The sequence below is a fragment of the Macrosteles quadrilineatus genome, unplaced genomic scaffold (assembly GCF_028750875.1).
Source record: "Macrosteles quadrilineatus isolate MER2022 unplaced genomic scaffold, UCM_ALF_1.0 Scaffold_1__1_contigs__length_201487025, whole genome shotgun sequence".
In the NCBI taxonomy this organism is placed as follows: Eukaryota; Metazoa; Arthropoda; class Insecta; order Hemiptera; family Cicadellidae; genus Macrosteles; species Macrosteles quadrilineatus.
Genome location: NW_026542594.1, coordinates 73227151 through 73250515, shown reverse-complemented (window position 1 = coordinate 73250515; position 23365 = coordinate 73227151). Strand labels below are relative to the sequence as shown.

Here is a 23365-nt window from a genome sequence, read left to right as displayed (position 1 = left end):
AAAATTTTGACGAAAACAATACTTCCTCCATATAGGTACTATGTATAAGAGGAGAAATTAATAGTTGCTGCAATCACAAAAATATACCCCAAAGTGAAACCAAATTACAAATGTATCTAAACATGATTGTTTATTCAGAGTATGTTTATTTTAGAGGGTATTAAGTTTATTGTTTCACTTACCAGCGCACCAAGACACTCCACGGTACTCTATGATGGTACCGAGGGCGTACTCCTCCAGAGCCCCGTTGCCGGCGACTAGGCTGTCACCCAAGGCGCCGACCACGTCGATGTCTCCGGGTCGCAGGTGGTGGACACTGGAGGGCCTCTCCGGGGATCGCACCCGCGTCCACGGCGGACAAGGGAACTCCAAGTCTGGAGGCAACACGGGCTGACGACGTACACCGTCTCCCGCGGACTGGTACAACGCCACGAAACTAGAGTTGTTCTGTAAAAGGTCCATGCTGACTATACATTGTCAATGGGTATTTGGCCAGGTATCTAAACAATAGACCAAACTCATTTAACAATCACTACATAGGTAGAATTTCTCTTTCTTTCCTTAATTGTACACGTACATATATTCTTGTACTTGTAGCTTATATGTACTTATAAGTACAATATACATTATATGTACAATTACCGCCATCCGCCACTGATTTTGGTTTATAGCTACGCCTACAAATGGAAGAACCTAACTGTTAATGTGTCTTCCGCTACCTATCTTTGTTTTTTACAAAACCTTAGGCCATTAAGACCCGTATGGCCTTATAAACTACTGATAAATTGTCTTTTTGCGAAATTTCCATATAAGGAATAAGCTAACCCGTAGGTCTCATGGTAAGACCTGGAGCCGGGACCGATTTACTTTTTCGTTTTGAGGTCCCCAGAGGCCAAAAACACCATTCGTTCGAATTCATATATATTTACTAGCTGTTGTACCCGTGCTTTGGGAAGAGGATACAAAATAGAAACATTTTAATCTTTACATCTGTTGCATATAATAGTTACACATCCGCCAACGCTTTTAGAAACAAAATTCAACTTTTATGGCCTTAATAGAAACGTTGAAATTATAACTTTTAAATCTGGTAAGTAGTGGATACCACCATTTTGGTTTTGATTAATTTTAAATCTTGTGTAGGCTGATATGAGAAAAACTTACCAAATCTTCGAATAAAACTTTAACATACATGATTTACCTTCATCTCTCTTAATTACATATATTTTTTCTTTATTTTTGACATTTTAAATTTAATTTTTGAAGTTTCAAAAATATTAATTCTTGAATTTAAATGAAAATTTTTTTAAATTTCACTCTTCTTCATATTAAATCACAAATACTCCCATCTTCAGTTTCTTCACTCACAATAAATCATTAGCAAAACAAAGTCAGATGTTATAAACTTTAGAAATATTAATGAAATCTATATAAATAAAATTACAGTTTTGTCTGTACATTGCTTAGAATCATGCAGTTTTTGGTTATTTTTACATTTCATAGCCTAAGAAAGCCGAAACGAGTCTTTTTTTCAATTTCTGTCTGTCTGTCTGTTTGTCTGTCTGTTTGCCCATTCTGTCATTCCGTTCGTGACGCCAAAATGGCATTTTACGCGGCCTACTCCTAGAAAACTAGACTACCGATCAAGGTTCTAATAATTTTTCTGTATTTACTGGATTGGTGAGAGTGTCTTTGGCTATGAAAACATGACTTCGCTTCTTTGAAAACAAAATAACGAACCATCAAAAATCCAATTTTGTTCGATTTTTGTCAAATTTTCTCTCAATGTTTACTATTACATTTGATGAAATAACGATCAACTGTTAGTTCCATAGTGCCATTAGTTCTCACTTCTAGCTGTCACTGATTCTAGCTGACATTAAAAGTTGTTTACAAATACCGCAACCATTTCCGATCAAGTTATGTTAGCACATCCAAACCAAGTGAGATTAAAAACGTTGTGCCTTACTTAACCGGTATAATTAATCGGAAGTGCAACGATTATTCTTGAATTTTGATAACCAGGGAAAATACCATGAATCAGTGTTGTATTAGTGCTGGGAAACTTACATTTTATTAATCATCGTCACCAATAGCATACAAAAAAGGTTTCCACTCATTGACGGCGCTTCAAGGACAGTTGTGTAAAGGGCAAAATAAAAAATCACAACTGCAGTGGGTGATCGTGGAAGATCTTTCTGATTTCGCTGTGATCGTAACAGAAGTTTAACTTACAGATGTATGTAGCTAAACTCGCTTTTCCAATGTGTCACTTTTGGTTTCTACTTACTTACATTTCGACAACGATATCGGTACTTTTCCTACTTAGGAAGTAAAACTACAAACGTCCAAACCCCCAGATTTGAGCGGTTTTTGTCACATTTCCTCCGAATGTTTGCTAGATATATGTACCGATTATCGTTTGAGATTTCGTAATATTTTAAATAAAAACCTTTGTTTGGATAAATGTGGTTTCTTCAAACTGTCATTAATATGTTAACATTAAAAGTTGCTTACAAAAAATGCTATTAATGGGAAATAACTTTGATTTTCGAAAACTAAAAAGAAATTCAAAACCAAGGGAGATTAATAACTTCGGTACTGCACCACACCAAGTGAAAGTTTTTTTTTAGCAAACCATGGTGAGTTTTACGTTACATGTTACTTGTTTTGTGGCTTGTGTATTTATTTATTTATATATTTGCCAACGGATTAACACCTATAATACAGTTTGATAAGAAGGAAAGTTTGAATTGGTCGTAAGTACTATAGTTCTTTTCTTAAATGTAAACGTTGGTTCTTGGTACTGCTACTTTTCCTTAGAACCGGTGGTAGCAGTAAGAATCATTTTTACGTACAAACACATCAGTATTTACAACTATAGTTATCGTTAGTGCTGCACGTTATTTCTTAGTAATTTAATTGATTTCTTGCTGTATAATTTTTGTGTTTTCTGTCTAGACTCCAAAATGTTAGTTTATGCTATGAAAATGATAAACATTGGTGAAAGATTTTTTAGCAAACCATAATGAATTTTTAAAGCTTGGCGTTGTTAACGTAGGTACAAACTTTTGGTGGACTGTGTATTTATTTACTTATTAATATATTTGCCAACGGATTTACACCAATTTTATAGTTTGATTAGGCCTAAAATATCATAAAATTTGATGACACTAGGCCTATCAAAACTTTCAAATAATTATTTTGTTTCTAATTTGCTTTGGTTAAAGCGTAGCAAATCCCCTTATTCAATTCTGTATTTGTGTGTGTATGTCTGTTGGTAACGCATTAATGTACTTATTTCTCAGTGTTTCGTGGAAAAGACAAGAGCACCTTTGTTAATGAAAATTTCAACCCGAATAAAGTTTGCAGTAGTGAAGTTGAGGTAGTATTTTAACTACTTTTAACCAGTGTGAAAAGTAACATTCAATTACAGGCCTACCTTAGGGCTATGCCTCATAGATCTATAAAGCAATTCCTTTTATCATTAGATATAAAATATCGACTAACACGATCGGGTGACATTTAATTGCGAAGCATTCGTTTTGGCTTTGAAACTGTCATATATTGTATTTGCGAAGGTTTATATGTATTCCTATACAGTATTAGTTTTGCCAGAATATCTGTAAAAATGCACACTAAATATGCAAACCAACTCCTGTTCTGAAAACAAGGTTTCAACTAAGATTCCCGTAAGTAGAACGGACAAACAGCTAGTGTATAATTAAATTTACAAGTAAAACAATGCCAATATATAATTTAATTTTATTTACTAGCGCTTCCAGAAACTAGGTTTCCATCTTCAGGCACTAGTACCACACTCAATATTTAGAAATATTGTTGTGCCTTAAGATAAAATAAGAGTATTTTGCATTACCATTATGGTAATGCAAAATACTCTTATTTTATCTTAAGGCACAACCATTTGATAATTAAATATAGTTACACGTATACAACAGATTTTAGAACACAAAAATCAACGACGTACAATTTAGTTATTGATGATATTCTTTAGTTTAATTTAAGCATAGGTTTAGCAAAACACAATAACTAAATTTACCTATATATACAAAAAAAATACCCGCGCCGCAGCAAACCTGCAGACTAAGCGAATTTCCATTTGCCTGATTTGATTTTCAATTAAATCCATTCAAATAACATTAGGTTTAACGAGTACCTAGTTTTGCTGCCTACAGGGTAATAAAGTGTGTTTTTTGGTAAAATATTAATAGCTTGGTATAAAATAAATAGATAAGCCAAGTTTGATCCAAATATATGCATAAACAATCAAACTACAACAATTTACGTATTCTCCATAAGAATAACATGGGAATTTTTAATTTATAGTTTTCCCGCAACCAATAACCATACAAAAACACTTCAATATACTGAATTATTTGTTTTTTTAAGCTCTTCAAAATGGTCTAGAGGAAAATTGGGAAAAAATCGAAAGCAGAACCTGAATTGAAACAGCAACGCTTTTAGAGTATTTTTTAAAATTCTATAATCATTGACATAGTTTTTTAATAAATGATCTTTGATAAATTTTTGGATTAAATAAATTAACCGCATAATTGTGTGAAATATTATATTTAATTGCATTGTATCAGCTGTCTTAAATTGTTAAATATGCAATTTGGCAGTTCTTCTTATTTACATTGAAATGTCAAAGCAAATTTAAACATTGTGAGTATTCTCATTTCAGCCATGGAGACCAATCAATATTTAATTTTAAAATCCTCACCTCAGAACTGTTAAAGCCAAAGGGGCAAAGCCCATTGTCAGTATCGAAATGTGAATAGTCCTATAATGGTCCTTGGTATTGTAGCTATATTTTTGTAAAATTTAAGCCCAGTTGGTTCAGTAGTTTTTGCACCTATTATTTATTTAGTTTATGACACCATTAGATTTTTATATAACAGTACTCGAGCAAAAATCATCCGGCTTTGTTGAAATTTGGTATAAGCAAGAAAACCTACATTTATTCAAACGAGTTTGCGAACCAGCAAGATCGGACCATGGGAACGGGGGTTTATGGTGGGTTTTATGGGGTAAAGATGAGTTTTTCCCATTTTTACCCTAAAAACATCAAATTTTGCAATTTCTCTCTAAACCGTGTTGTAGAGCTTAAAGAAGAAATAATTTAGTACATATTGAAGCTCTGTTGTATGCCTAAACAGAGAAAATTAAAAAAAGGTGTAAGTTTAAAATTTCCATGTTATTCTTATGGAGAAAATTAAAACTGTTGTAGTTTACTTGTTTATGGATATATGTTGATAAAATTTGGCAAATTTATTTATTTCATCCTATGCTATTAAAGTTTGGTCAAAAAACACTTTTTACCTTCCCCATAGCAGCAAACCTAAGCACTCGTTAAATTTGATGTTATTTAAATTGGGAATAAATATATCTTATTTATGGAAATATTTTAATACAAATGTAATCAGACAAGTTGAAATTCGCTTAGTCTGCAGATTTGCTGCGGCGGGGATATTTAATTGTATATATCTGATGGCTAGCCCACCAGTTGCTTGGCCCCATCATAAGGTGTGTTGTAGATGTTGTTACGGCGTCCAATGAGGGTCGAGTACTTGACGTTATCGTCTACCCTCGAATCTGCTGGTACCAACAACAACAACAGCAACAACGCAGCCCACAGTTCCAACATGGCGGCCGACTCACTCTTAATGTCACCTTATGAAAGGCAACATGTCGTCAGGGCAACTGAAACAAATCATTTACTTTTGTTTGTAAAAGTACCACACTGGTGAACTGTAAAGTAAGGTAAAACAAAACAACAATGTGTGTAAAAGCGCGACTAACGAAGTCACACGGCTTTTCACTCAAGTTGTTTTACAGAATACGGGTCTAAGACTACTAAAGCCGTTATCTTCAGCTGAACAATTTCTCCTTAACATGAGATTCATGCTGGGTTTACTTACTTATTTCGCCAACCATCTTTCAGCCTATTATTGAGGGCCTAGGTTTATGAAAATTAAAGTAACTTCTCCATAATCCTAGTAAAACAGTCTTCCATAATTTAGCAGTAATAATACAAATAGTAGGATCACTATAGCAGTCGCACATACCCACGAATCTTCTTCTGCCTACTTATCTACCGAGGGACCGAGCCTTGCTCGGTTGTAGTTAATTGGGTTTGGTAATTAAAATAAAACAATATTGTAAAAATTTACGAAAAACATTTTTATTACAAACCATAGACAGACATTTGATAGCTGATATAATAACAACTCTAATGTAAAAGCATGCAATTAAACAAAAATAAGATACACTTTTATGATCCTGCTTAAGTTAAGGTGCTACCCGCACATAATTTTTCTCCCCTCTAGTCATTGAAACAAACCATGAAACTCGTCGTTCGACTTTACTCTCACTAAAGACAGCAGATAAAAAATGTGATACAAACAAATCATATTAGTTCCAAAATTACTTGTGACAACGATTTTTTGCTTTTTCGACACTACTACTAAAGAAATTGAGATTGTCCGATTTGTTCTAATTGGAATTTAGCATAAGGTAATAGTTTTGTGCCAATAGGAGGTATCTTCGTCGAGCCATCAATCGGAGTAAACGCAGTTGCTGGGATAAATTAAGGGACGATGTTGATTCCAACCCGTGGGGCCTGGGTTACAAACTTGGAACCAAGAAACTTGGAACCCGCTCTCCACCTTCCGTCATGGACAGGGTCACTATGGAGAGGATAGTCGAGTCCATTTTCCCGGCTCACGCGTTGCGCCCACTGCGGGATTATGGAAGGGTGGACGACGTCCCACTTTTCAGCCCTGAAGAGCTGGTGGCGGCCGTCATATCCCTAAAGAACAACAAGGCTCCTGGTCCCGATGGGGTGCCCGGTGAAGTCCTCAAGAAGGTTTTGACTACCAACCCCTTGATCCTTTTGAGCATGTATAACGCCTGCCTGGTTGAAGGGGTTTTCCCCTTGTGCTGGAAGACAGCTAGGCTTATGCTTGTTGGGAAGGGCAAGGGAGACCCAGATCTGCCATCCTCTTACAGACCTCTGTGTATGTTGGATACGTCTGGCAAAGTCCTCTAGAAATTGATCCGTTCCCGGCTAAATTCAGCCGTTGTCGCTGCGGGGGACCTCTCCCCTCGTCAGTATGGATTCAGGATGGGGCGATCAACGATTGATGTGATTGAGGAGGTGAAGCAAGCCGTGATGAGAGCTGAGGATTTTACCCACTACTCTCGCAGGGTTGTGCTGCTCGTAAAGCTCGATGTGCGAAATGCATTTAATTCGGCGAGGTGGTGCAATATGCTGGATGCTCTGGAGAACACCTTCCACGTGCCGGCATACCTCATGCGCATCATAGAGGATTATCTCCGGTTTCGCCTCCTAACGTATGACACTGCGGAGGGCCCGCGGACGATGAGTGTCACTTCTGGTGCTGCCCAAGGTTCCATACTCGGCCCAGACCTCTGGAACGTCGCTTATGACAGCCTTCTGAGGTCTGAAATGCCTGAGGAAACAGTCTTGGTTGGGTACGCAGACGACGTTGCAGCTTTGATAGCTGCACGTAGCGTTGAGCTGGCTCAGCTAAAGCTAAACCGAGTTATGCGTACCATAAACGCATGGATGGCAGACCACGGTCTCTCGCTTGCTCTGAGCAAAACCGAGATCGTGATTTTGACAAAAAAACGGATTGACACCATCGTGCCGTTGAGGGTGGGAGCCGTCGAGGTTCAAACTGTTCGTTCTGCCAAGTATCTTGGGGTCATGGTAGACAGCAAGCTTAGCTGGCGGGATCAGATCTTCCGTACAGCGGACAAGGCCGCTAGGGTGGTTTCTTCTCTTAGCCGGTTGATGGCCAATGTCGGAGGGCCTCGGTCCAGTCGTAGAAGGCTGTTAATGTCTTCGGTCCAGTCCGTACTCTTGTACGGTGCGGAGGTGTGGACAGACGCACTAAATAAGGAGGCATACAGGATGCGGCTCGCCCGAGTGCAGCGTCAGGCAGCACTGAGGGTAGCATCTGCCTACCGAACAGTGTCCGAGCCCGCCGTCCTGGTGATTGCTGGAGTCATCCCCGTCAAACTTTTGGCGGCGGAGAGAAAGGCAATTTACCGGCGCCGTGGGGAGGACGAGGCACGAACAGAGGAACGCACCCGCACCTACCAGCTGTGGCAGGAGGGCTGGGAACAGGAGACACGGGGACTCTGGACCAGGCGACTGATACAGCAAGTCCAACCTTGGGTTGATCGGCGGTACGGAGAGGTGGACTTCTACCTCACCCAATTTCTGACGGGACACGGCTTTTTCCGGTCGTACCTGTTCAGGATGGGCAAAGCCGTGTCCCCCGACTGCATATACTGCCCAGGCATTCTCGATGACGTGGAACATACATTTTTCCACTGCCAGCGCTGGGAAAGGCCCCGCCTGGAGGCTCAACAATTAATAGGACTGCTGTCGGTGGACACGGTCATACCGATTATGACGGAGGGTGAGGACAATTGGACCTGTGTGTCACATTATATCCAGGGTATTCTCCGCGCCAAGAAGATCGACCTTGACCGGGATGCGGTTGTAGGTCATTAAGAATCGAAATGCCAGAAACGGTGCGAGCCCTGAGGGCTTAGGTCACATGTTGGCCTGACTTGAAGTAATGTGACAAACAATTCCAGGTCTGTGTCCAACAGAGTAGAGGGGGTTTTTTAGTGAGTAGTCTGACAATTTTCAGGAGTCTCACACTACAGGCTGGCTACCTGTGTGCGTAAAAGCATTTTCCCTCCTCTCCCTAAAAAAAAAAAAAAAAAAAAAAAAATAGTTTTGTGCCAATTAAAACCCCCAGATGTAATTAGTTTCCTTGGAATACCTCAGTACTTTGGCTAGGGCCACACTTGGCGACTTTGTCGCGGCGACAAAGTCGCTGCGCCAATGAATGAAAGTGCGTAGCATTAAATTAAATGGAGGCGGCCACACTAAGCGACTCGCGACCAGTGGCAACCGGCGACAGAAAAACAAACGCGACCGGGAGCGTTTTTCGGTCTCGGTGACAAATACGCTCCCCATGTTATCTTATGGCACCGGCCATACTAGGCGATTACGTGCCGGAAGCGACCGTGCCAGAAGCGACCCAGCAAATATCGTGCCAGAAGCGACCCTGGTAGTAGTGTGAGTGCCACTAGCGACCCATTGTTTGATAATGGATTTTACAATGTTTTGTTCAAATCGGTGTTAATGGCTTATAAACAAATCCTATTCTTGTTATAGTAATATGTACCCCCTGGAAGAGCCCAATATTCACCTAAAGAGCTATTTTAGCATCTCTAGTTTCCAGCTGCTAGCATAGGCTCAAGTTATGTGTGGTAACTTAATCAAACAGTTTTTCTTGAATTTTTATAATTTTATAAGAGGCAATCAATTACCTTACCTTTTCTTTATTTTTCAATTTATTATCTAAATATGTAAATATGAGATGGTGGATGTGTGTTTGTTTGTATACTACTTAATCGCACGGGAACCATTCAAAAGATCTAAATAAAACTTCACATGGAGGTAGTTTATCAAATATACCCTCGCCGCAGCAAACCTGCTGTGACTAAACAAATTTCCATTTGTCTGAATTGATTTTCAATTAAATCTATTTCAATAACATTAGTTTTAATGAGTATCTAGGTTTGCTGCTATAAGGAAACTAATAAAGTGTGTTTTTTTTAGTAAAATATAAAATAGCTTAGTATAAAATAAATAAACATGCCAAGTTTGATCAAAATATATGCATAAACAAGCAAATTACAACATTTTACAATATTCTCCACAAGAATAACATAGAAGTTTTAAATTTACATTTTTTTAAATTTTCTCCGTTACCAATAACCGTACAAAGACACTTTGATATACCAAATCATTTTTCTTTTTTTTAGCTATTTAAACAGATTTAGAGAGAAATTGGGTAATTTTGTGTTTTGAGGGTCAAAAATGAGAAAAACCACTTTTTACCGCATAAAACCAAACTCCCATGGTCCCATCATGCTGGTTCGCGAACTCATTCCAGTTTATCCCGCCTTACACGTTTAAACCAAAATTCATCAAAATTGGACAAACATTACTCAAGTTATCGCGTTTGCGGACATATATAAAACGGATATATTAAAATTTGAACGAATTGTGTTTTTTATCCTCTGGGGACATCAAATTGAAAAAGTAAATCAGTCCCGGGCCTAGGTCTTACCGTGCCACCTACGTTAATAGCTACTTCCCTATAGGAATATTCGCTAAAAATATAAAAAAATGTTTATTTCAGTATGTAAAATACTATGTTACAATAGGTAGGTACTTTGTCAGTACAAATTTTATAGTTATGCCTTAGTTATGTAATAATATACTGTCATAGTCATTAAATATGAAATCGCTCTCACATAGGCTACTGCCCGTGCGTGAGAAATTTACTTTATCAATAAATAAACATTATGAATATAAAAAAAAATAGATATTTATAAAACATGAGATGAAAGTTAATTGGTAATAATTTGGTTGAAAGAAAAAATAAAGACTAACTAAAATAAAAAATAAAGGTATACAAAATAACTGGAAGACAGTTTTATTATTTGGATAGTTAGTGCAACTTGGACTAATAAAATCCAGACAAAATTAAATACCCCCGCCGCAGCAAAACTGCCGACTAAGCGAATTTCCATTCGTCTGAATTAAAATTTTAATTAAATCTATTTTAAAAACATTAGGATTAATGAGTACCTAGGTTTGCTGCTACAAGGAAACTAACTAATAGTGTATTTTTAGTAAAATATTAATAGCTTAGTACAAAATAAATAAATTTGCCAAGTTTGATCAAAATATATCCATAAACAAGCAAACTACAACATTTGACAATATTCTCCATAAGAATAACATGGGTATTTTAAATTTACAATTTTTTTAATTTTCTCCGTTACTAATAATCGAACAAAAATACTTTTATATACTAAATTATTTGTTTTTTTAAGCTCTTAAAAAAGGTCTAAAGAGAAATCGGGAAATTTTGTGTTTTGAGGGTCAAAAGTGAGAAAAACCTATTTTTACCCCATAAAACCCCCCGTAAAGCCCCGTTCCCATGGTCCGATCACGCTCCTTCGCAAACTCATTCAAGTTTATCCCGCTTTACACCTTTAAACCAAATTTCATCAAAATCGGACAAAAATTACTCAAGTTATCGCGTTCACGGACGTATATATATATATATATATATATATATAAGTCTATATATATATATATATATACATATATAAAAATTTGAACGAATGGTGTTTTTGGCCTCTGGGGACATCAAAATGAAAAAGTAAATCGGTCCCGGGTCTAGGTCTTACCGTGCCACCTACGGTAATAGCTACTTCCCTATAGGGAAATTCGCTAAAAAGCAGAAACCATTCGAATCGTCAAACTTTGGATGTTTGCTACTAGCCTGTTTGGAGATAGTGGCTTCGTAGAATTTAATGAAGTAAACGCGTTAACAATTGTTAATATATAATGTTTGGATTAGGATTTGAAATAGATACTCGGACTCTTTCTTCAAAGTCCTGTCAGTTGCAAAGTAAAATTGCAACAGCTTGTTTTCATTTAATATTTTTTTTCTTATTTCATTACGTATAAATATCCCCCTTGAATTAGTAGAGACGTCTTAGTAATTTTTCGTGATAGCAGGTCAACAACATCAGGGGTTGTAAGCTGTCACTATGACTAGAAACCTCAAAATATTCTTTATTTAGTTGTGCTAGTATACTCTTTTCCATATAGGGAATAAGCTACTACCGTAGGTCTCATTGAAAGACCTAGACCCGGGACCTATTTCATTTTTCGTGTTGATGCCCCGAGAGAGCAAAAACACCATTCGTAAAAAATATGTAATTGGTAACTTAAGTAATTTGGTTTGAATTCATTTCCATTCTAGCTCCTGAGCTGTTATATTTAATGTGCTAAATAGGTTTACATACCTTATAATCCGACAAACAGCTCAAATAGTAGGCTGTTTACATGTTTCGGCTTGTATACGCCATTGTCAAAACATTATAGTTGGAAAAAAATACTTATCATTGTTTACTAATGTACATAAACGTTCACACACACATACCTACAATCTATAATATTAAAACGAAACAGTGTTTTTTATTTCACGATTCTGAATCAACCACTCGACGGATTTTCATGATTTTTGTTTGAAATGAACATTCAGCTTTTGTGTCACAAATTCAGCATTTGGATAAAAATGTCAAGACTTACTTAGGGTTGACTTATTTATACTATGTGTAATGCTAATCATTGATACGTTCAATTCTTCTGTAAGAGAATGACAGATTAATTAAATATACATAGTAAAATACTAGGATGTTCAAATTATTTTTAAAGCAATCTTTGAAATCTTTGATTTGTTTTAAAGCACTATAATTTGTTTTAACTAACACAGCTGGTTAAATATAAACTATGGAACTATGAGGTTATTTTATTTACTCTTATTTTGTCAAAGGAAATAAGTAAGATTAGTAGAGATAATTAGACCACAGTTTAAACCACATTTTTAACCAAAATTAATTAAACCACAGTACAAATCTATAGGCTCTGTACACGCGTCTTAATAAAAAAGGATAAATGCAAATTATTTTACTGCTACACTTTTCAAGGAAAGATTAAAAAAATAACAATGTTGACATGTTTTAATTCTTCATGGTAGCTTTTTTTACATTTAATGTTTGTCTGCTTTAACTTTGTTTGGATTAGGCCCGGAAATATTGATGTCATAAAAAGAATATCAAGAATAATAAGGAATCACGATTTTAAATTACCACCACAATCTCAGCCGGATTTTATCATGGTTTTATACAAAGATAAACAGATGGATGACATAGATTGAACACAACGTCAACATTGACCTAGCATACTGCAATTAGACAAACCATCCTTTTATGAAATTGTGTTCAGTTGTGGTTTAACGTGAAAATATCAGTTTTATTTCAACTATGAATATATTGTAGTTTAAATTAACTAATATGGGAAATTACGATGTACAATCAAGGTGGGTATATAATTATCAAGGATAGAACTGATAACGGTATGGATAATAAACATTGGCAATTACGTCATTAGCTTTACTAGCGTGTTTACTTTTTATATTCCTGCTACATGTGACCAGTTTTTTCTTCTTCAAATGAATGTTATTTGAACCAAACAGCTGTTTTAAAACAAACTGTTATTGTTTTTACTTTTCTTTGTTTACACTTATTTATTTAGCAATCAATGCAGTGAAATTGATATAAAGGATAGGTATGACAATTAGTTTTGATGTTAGGACACCAAAGTTAAATTATGTGTACTGTGAATTTTATTGTATATTATAGTTTTATTTTAGGTCGTTTCTATTCAGACCTACTGGAAATTGTGTATAGTAGTTGTATTGTGATAACAATTATGGAAGAGGCAGGTATGCTATGAAAGGGGGTATCGTTGACTAGGTCTATACACTTCTCAATTGACTATTACAAAGCTATTACTCTCTCTACTGTAGGCTACTTATAATCAGTGTGCGTCTGTGCGAATCGGCTGCAAATCTCACTTCAACGATTTTCACATCGTAAAAATTGCAGAATTGCTGTTTTATTGTAAAATTATCGGATTGAAAATACATTACGTATAGGCCTATGATGAAATAAAAACATATTTGGTCACACAACATTTGATTACAAGATGATTTTTCACATTAAAACTGCAAGAAACTTACAAGAAACTGTATATGTGTAAACTAGCTGATCTGAATTGTACACGGTTTTATTAACTGACTACTGAATTCCCGTACGTAGGACGGGCTAACACCTCGTAACGAATAAAAAATAAATAGGCCAAAAATAAATGCACCTAGAGTCTACAAACAGTTATAGTTTGCTTATTTTTTTTATGGATATGTGTTGGTAAATGTATACTGGTATGAAATATACGGCGGGAGTATTTTGTTATGTATTTAATGTGACAGCAAATCGCTTTCATGGTTTTTAATTCGGTTTAGTTTTTGTTAAGAATATAAGTTGAATCGGCGATAGTTCATAACTCGCATCCCGCTCCAAATTCTTGGGTCGCTAGCGGCACGGTAGAAAATTGGTGGGTCGCTTCCGGCACGGGTCGCTTCTGGCACGGTCGCTTCTGGCACGGTCGCTTCTGGCACGACACCTACTAGGCGACAAGTCGCTCGCTCAGACACCCTTTGCTGCTCTATTTTCATATCTACGAGTATATTGTACAGTTATGGACTGGATTTGTTAAATGGTAAATATGCTTTTAAAATACCAATATTGTCATCGACAAAATAAGTGTTGACATGTTAACATGTTTTCTGTAGAATATGATCTCTTCTGGTATAACAGGAATCCAAAACCTCGTGTATTTTTCAAATGTTGTGCGTCGTCTTCAATGTCAATAGCTCGCCAAAGCGCTAGTGACCGGCGCTAGTGATGGCGCTAGTGAGTGGATGAAGTGGTTCATCCAAAATATTACTAAAAATTTACAAAATTAAAATACGCCATCCATAAACGATAGTTTTAGGGAATTCACTCCATACCTGTGTTTTCTCTTCCTTATAGCGAATTTTCGCTATAGGGAATAAGCTATTACCTTAGGTTGCATGGTAAGACCTAAACACAGGACCGATTTGATTTTTCGTTTTGAGGTCCCCAGAGACAAAAACACCCACCGTTCAAATTCATATATACGTATATACAGGGTGTCCATAAAAAACGTTTCAGGACTTTGGGAAATGGATCCCCATAATAGAAGGAAGAAAAAAGTTTATGGGAAGGTATGTCCGAAAATGCATATTTACCCAGATATCCGCCATTTTGTTTTTTATACAAAAATATTTTTATCTGTGAAGTTTTTTATTCGATGATTATGAAACTTGGTAAACATGTTACCATACACAAGACCTATTATAGAAAAAATAATAAAGTTGTTCCGATTGTAAATTTCAAAATGGCGGCCGTTTGAATTTTTCTAACTTAAATAACTCGAAAACGGCTAATTCTATGAGAAAATGTCAAGAATACTTTTTTTTAGCATTTTTAATTGCCTATAAAAAAAACCAAGATCAAAAAGATCGGACAAAAGATAACTGAAATATTACGTTTTTTCTGTAAAAATAAGGCAAAAATTAGGGGTTCCCCGGGGATGTAAAAGAGGCACCGGTGCACGAATGAAAATACTATAACGATATGATTTAATTTGTAGAAGATTCACTTAAATCTAATGGTACTGCAATTAATAGTAAAAACATCGATTTATTCTAAGGTGGTCAAAAAATATAAAAAAACTGTCATAGATCCTAATTTATTTCCATAATCAATGACACGATTTTGTAAATACAATATAACATCTCGAAACTCTATTTTTACTGGTGTGGTAAAAAAGTAAACTGAAAGGTCGAAATTGTCGCCTATTGTGGCCACCCCCAGCGACTTTGTCGTCACGACAAAGTCGCGGGAAAAAAAGTCGTCGCGACAAAGTCGCCAAGTGTGGCCCTAGCCTAAGTAAAATAATCAGTATTTGATCGGAACTATTGTAATGGAGGGTAGCCTAAGCAAGCTAGATTGATGACCTAGTGGTCAGGCCCTGCTTGCTATGAAGCGTGCTGGAGGTGTTTTGTAAACACTGAGGGCTTTGCACTCAGTAGCTATCGGGTTGAATAAATAGGCCACCTGAGGTAGATAAAGGGGTCAGTCGCACAGGGCAGGGTGCCCAGAAGAGTTGGGAGTTGGGTGAGTACTGGTAGCTCTATCTTAGGGTTAGGCCCTTTAGTCTCGAGTTTTTGTAAGGTGAAGTTTTTTTTTATGTTGTAAAGGGAGTTTTTTTTACAAAAAAAAACACGCTTCATAGCAAGCAAGGCCTGACCACTACGTCATCAACCTAGCTTGCCTAGACTACCCTCCATTACACTATTTTCCCCTATATCGAGTAATCTTCAGTGTAATCTTTATCTTTGCTCAGTAGTTACAACTGATGTTTTCTCTTTTTACTGTATTTTGTAATTTGCTAGTATACTGTGGATAGCTTGTCATAAACACAATGAGTAGAGACAATTCTTTTGTTTCTTGTTAGCGAATTTTCCTATTCGTAATTAGCTGAAGTGTCAAGCGATGTTTTGCCAGTGGAGTATGGTGTGGTCCAGGGTTCGACCCTTGGTCCTGTTTTATTCCTCATTTATATTAATAATATTTCTAAAATTCAAAGGGAAGGAAAATTTACATTATTTGCTGATGATCTTACTATTATTATAAATGTGAAAGTTTGTGTGTTTGTTTGTTTGTTTGCGTGTTTGAAGGTCAATCACGCATAAACAACTGGATGGATTGGGCTGACATTTGGCATGATGATAGCTTACATTCCCGATTAACATACAGGCATATTCTCATCTCAAAAATCCTTTCGGGCTCCGCCCCAGTGGCTCTGTAATTCCCCATGTTAACCTTATGAGTATTCATATTTAAAGGGAATTAAAGAATTTAGTCAGCTGTTTCAACTAAAAATGTTGGTTATGATATGGAAAAGCATTAAAAAGTTATAAGATTTACCAACAGGATTCAGCACTATATTTTTTTTGCATTTATGTAAACAGCTAATTTGAACTAAGCAGCAACAAACAACTGTGATACGCAATGAGAACTGTCAAAGTAGGATTGTTTACAGTTATGTTTTATGTTTTTAATGTCATGAATAATTTGTGATTTTTTAAATTTGTAATACTTTATTTTTCTTTATTGTTTAGGTGAAGAGGTAGAACATTATGGCTATGGCAGATGTGTAATACCATAGTATACCGTCAATTTAAAGAAGCAAAAGTAGATATAATAGGACAATATGACCCCACTTTCGGCGTTTTAGAGGCACTTTTAGGGCACTTTTTATAGGGGAAAAATGAGAAAAAAATGGAAGAGCTTTTTTTGGCCACTTTTTTTAAAGACCCAGCTCTTGACCTATACACCCCTATATAAATTTTCTACTTTTGTTAATACTAAAAATCATGTCTGGAATATGGCTCATTTTTTGGCCACTTTTTTAAAAGACCTGGATCTTGTCCAATACAAGCCTATATAAATGTTCAAACTCTATTAAAATTTCAAATCCACATCCATTCCCATGTATATTTTCAAAATCATGTGAGGTTTGTGCGTGAACTCGGGCATGCTCCTGGCTTATGACGTGCTCCCTTGGACATCCTTAGTGGAAATCCATGAGTTCTGGCTACTTGGGAACCCAAGCCATTTGACATACAACGAATCACCTTTTTTCCTAATTATCTTCTCTACCAAATACATGTCCTTATACTTGGTCTTTAACAACTCCTCTGTATAGAAGCCTCCCCTGATTATATTGCCATTTTCATCTTTCAAGATATAAGTCACAGGCTTTGTATTCTTAACTTCTGCTATTGTAAATAGTTCCCCTGTCCAATTTGGAGTATAACCTTTACTAAAAACATGTTTATACTTGGAAATCCTTACGCTATCACCTACCTTATATCTTGGCTTTTTAACTTGCTCTACTTTAGAAGTCAACCTCTCATGTATATATTTACTATTCTTAACATTTACTTGGTTAGGCTTCATTCCTATAGATCTATGCACTTTATTATTATATTTTCGAATTAACTTTGGAAGTAAATCCAACCATTTATAACTCCCCTGAGCACTAAATTTCCTATATAACCAATTCTTTAAAGTTCTCTGAAACCTCTCCACAATTGCAGCCTTAGTTGTAGAAAATGTGTGATAGTGATTAATATTTAATTTTTTCATTAGTTTGCTAAAATATTGATTAAAAAATTCTTTTCCATTGTCAGATTGAATGTTTTTAACCCCCTTTGGTAGAATGGTTTTAATGGCTTCTGTAACCACTAACCCTGTCTTATTCTTTAGTGGAGCAGCATAAGCTTTTTTAGAAAATGTATCTATTAAAGTTAAAATATATTTATTGCCAGAATTTTCTCTAGCATAGTTTTGCATATCAATTAAATCTATTTGTACGGTTTCATTTATACCTAATACTTTGAAAGACCTTCTAATGAAATTCTTTCTTGCAGGTTTATGAAGTTCGTATGCAATTTCATTCATTTTTTATAACATCATCCTTTCCTGTAACTCTAAATACATCACCATTAGCCCCAATCAATAGATTATCTTCCATTCTTTTAAATACATAGTTTTCTGGTATATATGGTCTATTATCTATATACTTAAATCCACTCAAAGATGTGGGGTCAGCAACTAATAAATCAGGATTATATTCCATCAAATTAAATTTTTTTTCTCCATATACAAATTTTGATCCATCATAATGCATAGATTGTGACATTAGACAAATATCATCCAAATGTTCCCCCTCTGGTAGATTTCTTATGAATTGTTTTTTGGCATCCCAACATTTTTCTTTTTTATCAAAAGTTATAGTCTGTTCTTTTATAACACAGTCAGTGTCATCAATGGCAGGTTTAACACGTACTAACCTTTTACTATTAAAACTCCAATAGCCTGCTTCCATTTTTGGAACTTGTGAAACATTCACAGCATCTTTACTATCTGTACCTTCCATCAAATTACTAATTTTCTGTTTCTTCGCATTCCAAACACCATTCTCTGATTCTAAAAATTCATAATTATTATTGTCTTGTACAAATTTACCATCTTCTTTTCGTATTAAAGTCTGTTGTAAAGTGGGCACATCATCTAAACTTTCACCCTTTTCCACATTAGTAATTTTCCGTTTCTTAGCATTCCAAATACCATTCTCTGATTCTAAAAATTCATAATTATTATTGTCTTGTACAAATGTACCACCAGCTGTTCGTATTAAAGTCTGTTGTAAAGTGGGCACATCATCTAAACTTTCACCCTTTTCCACATTAGTAATTTTCCGTTTTTTAGCATTCCAATTTTTATTCTTGGATTCTAAAAACTCATATTTAGTTTTACCTTGTAAGAAGACATCACCTTTTCTAGTTAATGTCTGTCCCAAAGTTGATACATCATCTACAAACTCCCCATCTTTAACATTACCAAGTTTACGGTTTAAACCATTCCAACTATCGTCTTGTAAATTTAAAGTAGGTTCACTACTAGCCCTGGGTTCTGCAGGCTTATTATATGGATTATATAAACGATAAAATTTATCTATAAACATATTTTTATTTAATAAATAATTCCACTTTCTCTCAATTCCTCAATAATGGAATCTATTTCATTATCCACTCCTGAGTTACCGGCTTGGCGACTTAGCCAAAGAAGTCTTAACCTATCTACAAGCTCATTAGGATCATCCCAATAAATATAGTCTATTTTCTTACCAGTCACTTGTCTCAAACCTTCACCAACAGATTTAAAAAGAGGTTTAATTATATTAAGATATTTAGTATGTCTATTACTTGAAATTGGTGCACCATCTTTGTAACTCTTTAAATGTCCATTTGTAGCTTCCAAAATTTCTTTATAATTTTGCAAATCAGCCGGAGTATAATCCTCAGGTTCTTTTAAAGTTAACAATTGCCACAAACCTTTTGTCCCCTTGTAGGTTTTATTTGCAATTGTAACATCATCATTGGCAATATCAACTTCCTTATTTCCAATAAAAAATTTATTTGCTTCTCGTCTAATACCATATGTAGTGTCTGTCATACTACTTTTACTGAGGTAATTTCCTAAATAGTCTGATGCTAAAAGACCAAAATCTAATTTCTGTGGAGTAGATTGTTGTAATGGTTGTAATCTTGGTATTATTGGTATTCTAGATGGAGTCATTGGGAGAATTTCCATTCGAGGCCTCTCTGTTTTGGCGATTTTTTTTAATTCTTGTAATGGCTCTATTAAAGGTTGGAATGTTTGGAACCTCTCTTCAGCCTCTAGAAACTTGCCACGTTTTAAAGCTCTATATTTCTCTCGTATTTGATTTGCAGAGTCAACCAATTCTTGTTGAATGTTTTTCATCTTTTATTTACATTTTATTTATCTCATTTGACAAAGGATTGTACTCAAACACTTTATCATGTATTATCAAACAATATGCAGATGTATTTGCTGGCACATTTTCTGCAGTTTCAATCTCTAATTTAATATCAACAATTCCTTCCTTCACTGTTTCGTTCTGTCTAGAACAGTCTATTACAATTAGTGGATATTTCTTCATAAACTCAGCCCTACTAATCATAGGATCTGGGATAGTATTATAGTAAGTCTCTCTAAACCTCATAAACATCTCATAAGCTTTAGAGACATCTCCATTTTCAAAGTCGAGATTTAAATCACTATAAGGATAATATTCAGAGTTTAGAAATACTTTGAGATTTTTTAACTTACAGTGATCAAATTCATCAGTTCTTTTTCGTGCACTATTATCCCTAGCTGTTTGGAAACCAAATATAATATACCTAGGCTTCTCCAAACTTGAAGATGTCTTTACTGACCATGTATGTCTTGTAGTATTGGGATATGATGGAAGTTCATGCAACTCTAAGCTTCTAAATGCAATTTGCAAATTTTTATTTTGCAGTAACATCTTTTGTAATTGTAACTTCTCCCCATCTGATGGTATTACATGTGGCATCACCCATTGAATTGAGTTAAGTGTAATTTTAGGAATCATATCAGCAGTACCACTGGCTGGAGCACTAGTGGTTGTTAATATACAATTCAAATCATTTTTGGATCTTTTTAACACCAATTCTTGTTTGACATTTACTAATACCTTATTAAAATCCTCAAATACACCCATTAACAGTTCTAATGGCAAACAAGTACTAAACTTGCCACTTTTATGGAACTCTTTTAAATTCGTGTCAGAATCAAATGCCACATTTGACAATTTAGTAGTTTTATTGTAAGAGCTCAATATTTTCATAAGACTAGAAATTCCTGGGTTTCTTACAATGTCTATTTCTTTACCTGCGACTTCATATCTAATTTCATCAAATAAGAATGCAAATGCATTATTTATAAAATGACCTTTATCATGATTTTCAATTTCTCCCTTAATATACAGATAACTCCTACACGGGAGAGTTAGCAAATCTTGATTATTAATACATATTCGAATTTCATCGGAATTATTTATTGCCAAAGTGTTGTGGGGAACATAGGAGTGATTTGTAATTTTAACCACACTATCGTCGAATTGGGATTTCCCTGTAACGTCTAGAAAATCTTCCATTTTTATTAATAGAAAATTTTAACTTTAGTCCTATTGATCGTAGGAACCTAGCATTTTGTACACTTATAGATAAATTCTTATAAATTCTCATATCTTTTTTATATGACAAGTAATTGTAGTTTCTTCTCCATTAAAGTCAATTGCCTTGTCATGCTGATCGGCAAATGTAATACTGACAACATCTAAACTTCTCTTATTTACAGGAAAATATATAATATTTCTTGGAACTTCAATAATTTTGTAGCCAGGAGGAGCTTCTGGATAAAAGCTATGTATGGTGTGTGATTTGTTTCCGTTTAAATAGGACCCGTTTGCAATATTACATTTTACTCTAATCACATTTACATTATTAATGTTTATTTTATTTGTAGATTCAAACTGAACACCAGGAGTAGAAACACCTTTAAATCCCAATAAAACAGACCCTAAACATGGTTTTGTAAAATCAAACACGTGGCTAGAAAGTAATGTCGCTTTCATAGTTTTATTATTAGCTGTAAGGAAAAAGTCTGGGATTTGCTTTTGAATTTCCTTTGCAAGCTCAACCACCTCATATGTTCCTTCAGAAATTTCTATTGTAACTGGAGCTTTGTGGTCATAATAGAAAACATCATCACCTTCTTCAATGGTTAATTTGTTGCCTTTAAGTTGATTTAATTTTGGAATAAGCCCTTTGAATAAAAGTTTGACTTTAGTATTAATTAATGCTTCTCCATTCTTATGTATTATAACTTTAAGTTTACCATCTAATAACTGGTTTAAATCATCAACTAAGATCTCTCCCTTTGGTAATGTTTTTTTCTCTACTTTGTAATATGTTAAAGTATTAAGTGGTTTTTTTACATTAAATATAGAATTATAACTTTGAAAATCTACTAATCCAATTACATAATCATCATTTAATTCTATGGGAGGAAAGAACACTGACTTTAGCTCTGGCTCTGTACCCGAAAATGTTATAGTAAATGAATCCATTTTTATAAACAAAAATTTTTTATGAATGATAAACATAAAATTCCACAAATAGAACTATTTAAATCTTGTATTTGATCGGTTGTATAGAATATTTTATGTCCCTCAAAATATTTAATTACTTCTTTTGGAGGTTGGATTCCAAATGGGTCAAAATAAATTACAATATCTTTATTTTTACGATATGCTGTCCAATGTGTGCCAGATGAACTGTCTAAATTAACTATTCCGCACTCTTTTACTTTTGGTGTTAGATTTTTTAGCTTGTTTTTTAGGTACACCCCCCGGAAGTGAGGCACGTCTTTTGCGGCCTCTAACAGCTGGTAGTTGTCCATCTTTTTTATTAAATTTTAATCCCATTCCCATTTTTGCTTTTGCCTTCATCAAATTTGTGACCGCATAAGCTGCAGCTCTTTCAGCAAGATTTGCGTCATTTGCCGTTACTCTAGTCCAAGCTAAGTCTGCTAATCTCATGTCTGCTTTGTTCCGAGCAGCGGTATCGGGATTATTCATGTAGAATATGTCATGCTCTTTACAATAAGAGTCTAGCTTATTTTTTGGAGGTACATTTTTGGCTAAATTTTGACGTATATTCGTTCCAGGTCCACAGTACCGATATGATGGTATGTGAAGTGGAAATGGAAGATTATTTATAAGAGTATTCAATAACCCTCGACCCCTGTAAGGCTTTAAGAATAAACCTTTGCCCTTTTTACATGTTTTCTTATTATTTTTCACCATTTTTATTATATAAAAAATGTCTTTTATTCAACAAAAACATAAATTTAAAATAGTACATACTAAGGAAAATATACCAAAGAAGTTGGGTCTATTTCCTACCAATATTCGATGTGTTATTTGTGGTCCAAGTGGAAGTGGGAAGACGGTTGTAATTTACAATTTAATTGTGAAAAAGGAAGGATTAAAATTTACAAACTTATATTTAATATCTAAATCTTTAGAACAAGAAAAATATAAAAAAATAATTGAAATATTTAGTTTGTGTGATGAAGTGAAATTACACACGTTTACTGACTGTGAAATCACACCAAATGATGTAAAATCACAGTCAGTTGTTGTATTTGATGACATAAATAGTCAAAATATTACACAATTTTTTTCAATGGGTCGACATAAAAATATTAACTGTTTTTACTTGTGTCAATCTTACAGCAAAGTACATAAACATTTACG

The 23365-nt window shown here is 35.0% G+C and overlaps 1 protein-coding gene across 1 annotated transcript in view; it reads right to left on the bottom strand.

Annotated features, from left to right (window-relative positions):
- The window catches only part of LOC128983586 (phospholipase B1, membrane-associated-like), a 154945-nt gene that overhangs the window by 96637 nt on the left and 34943 nt on the right, over positions 1–23365 (bottom strand). The window contains exons 2-3 of the mRNA XM_054402921.1: positions 5525–5724; positions 183–447 (exon numbers count right to left, since the gene is read on the bottom strand). Coding sequence (XP_054258896.1) covers positions 183–447; positions 5525–5668 — 409 coding nt within the window. The 5' untranslated portion in view covers positions 5669–5724. The remainder of the gene's footprint in view (positions 1–182; positions 448–5524; positions 5725–23365) is intronic.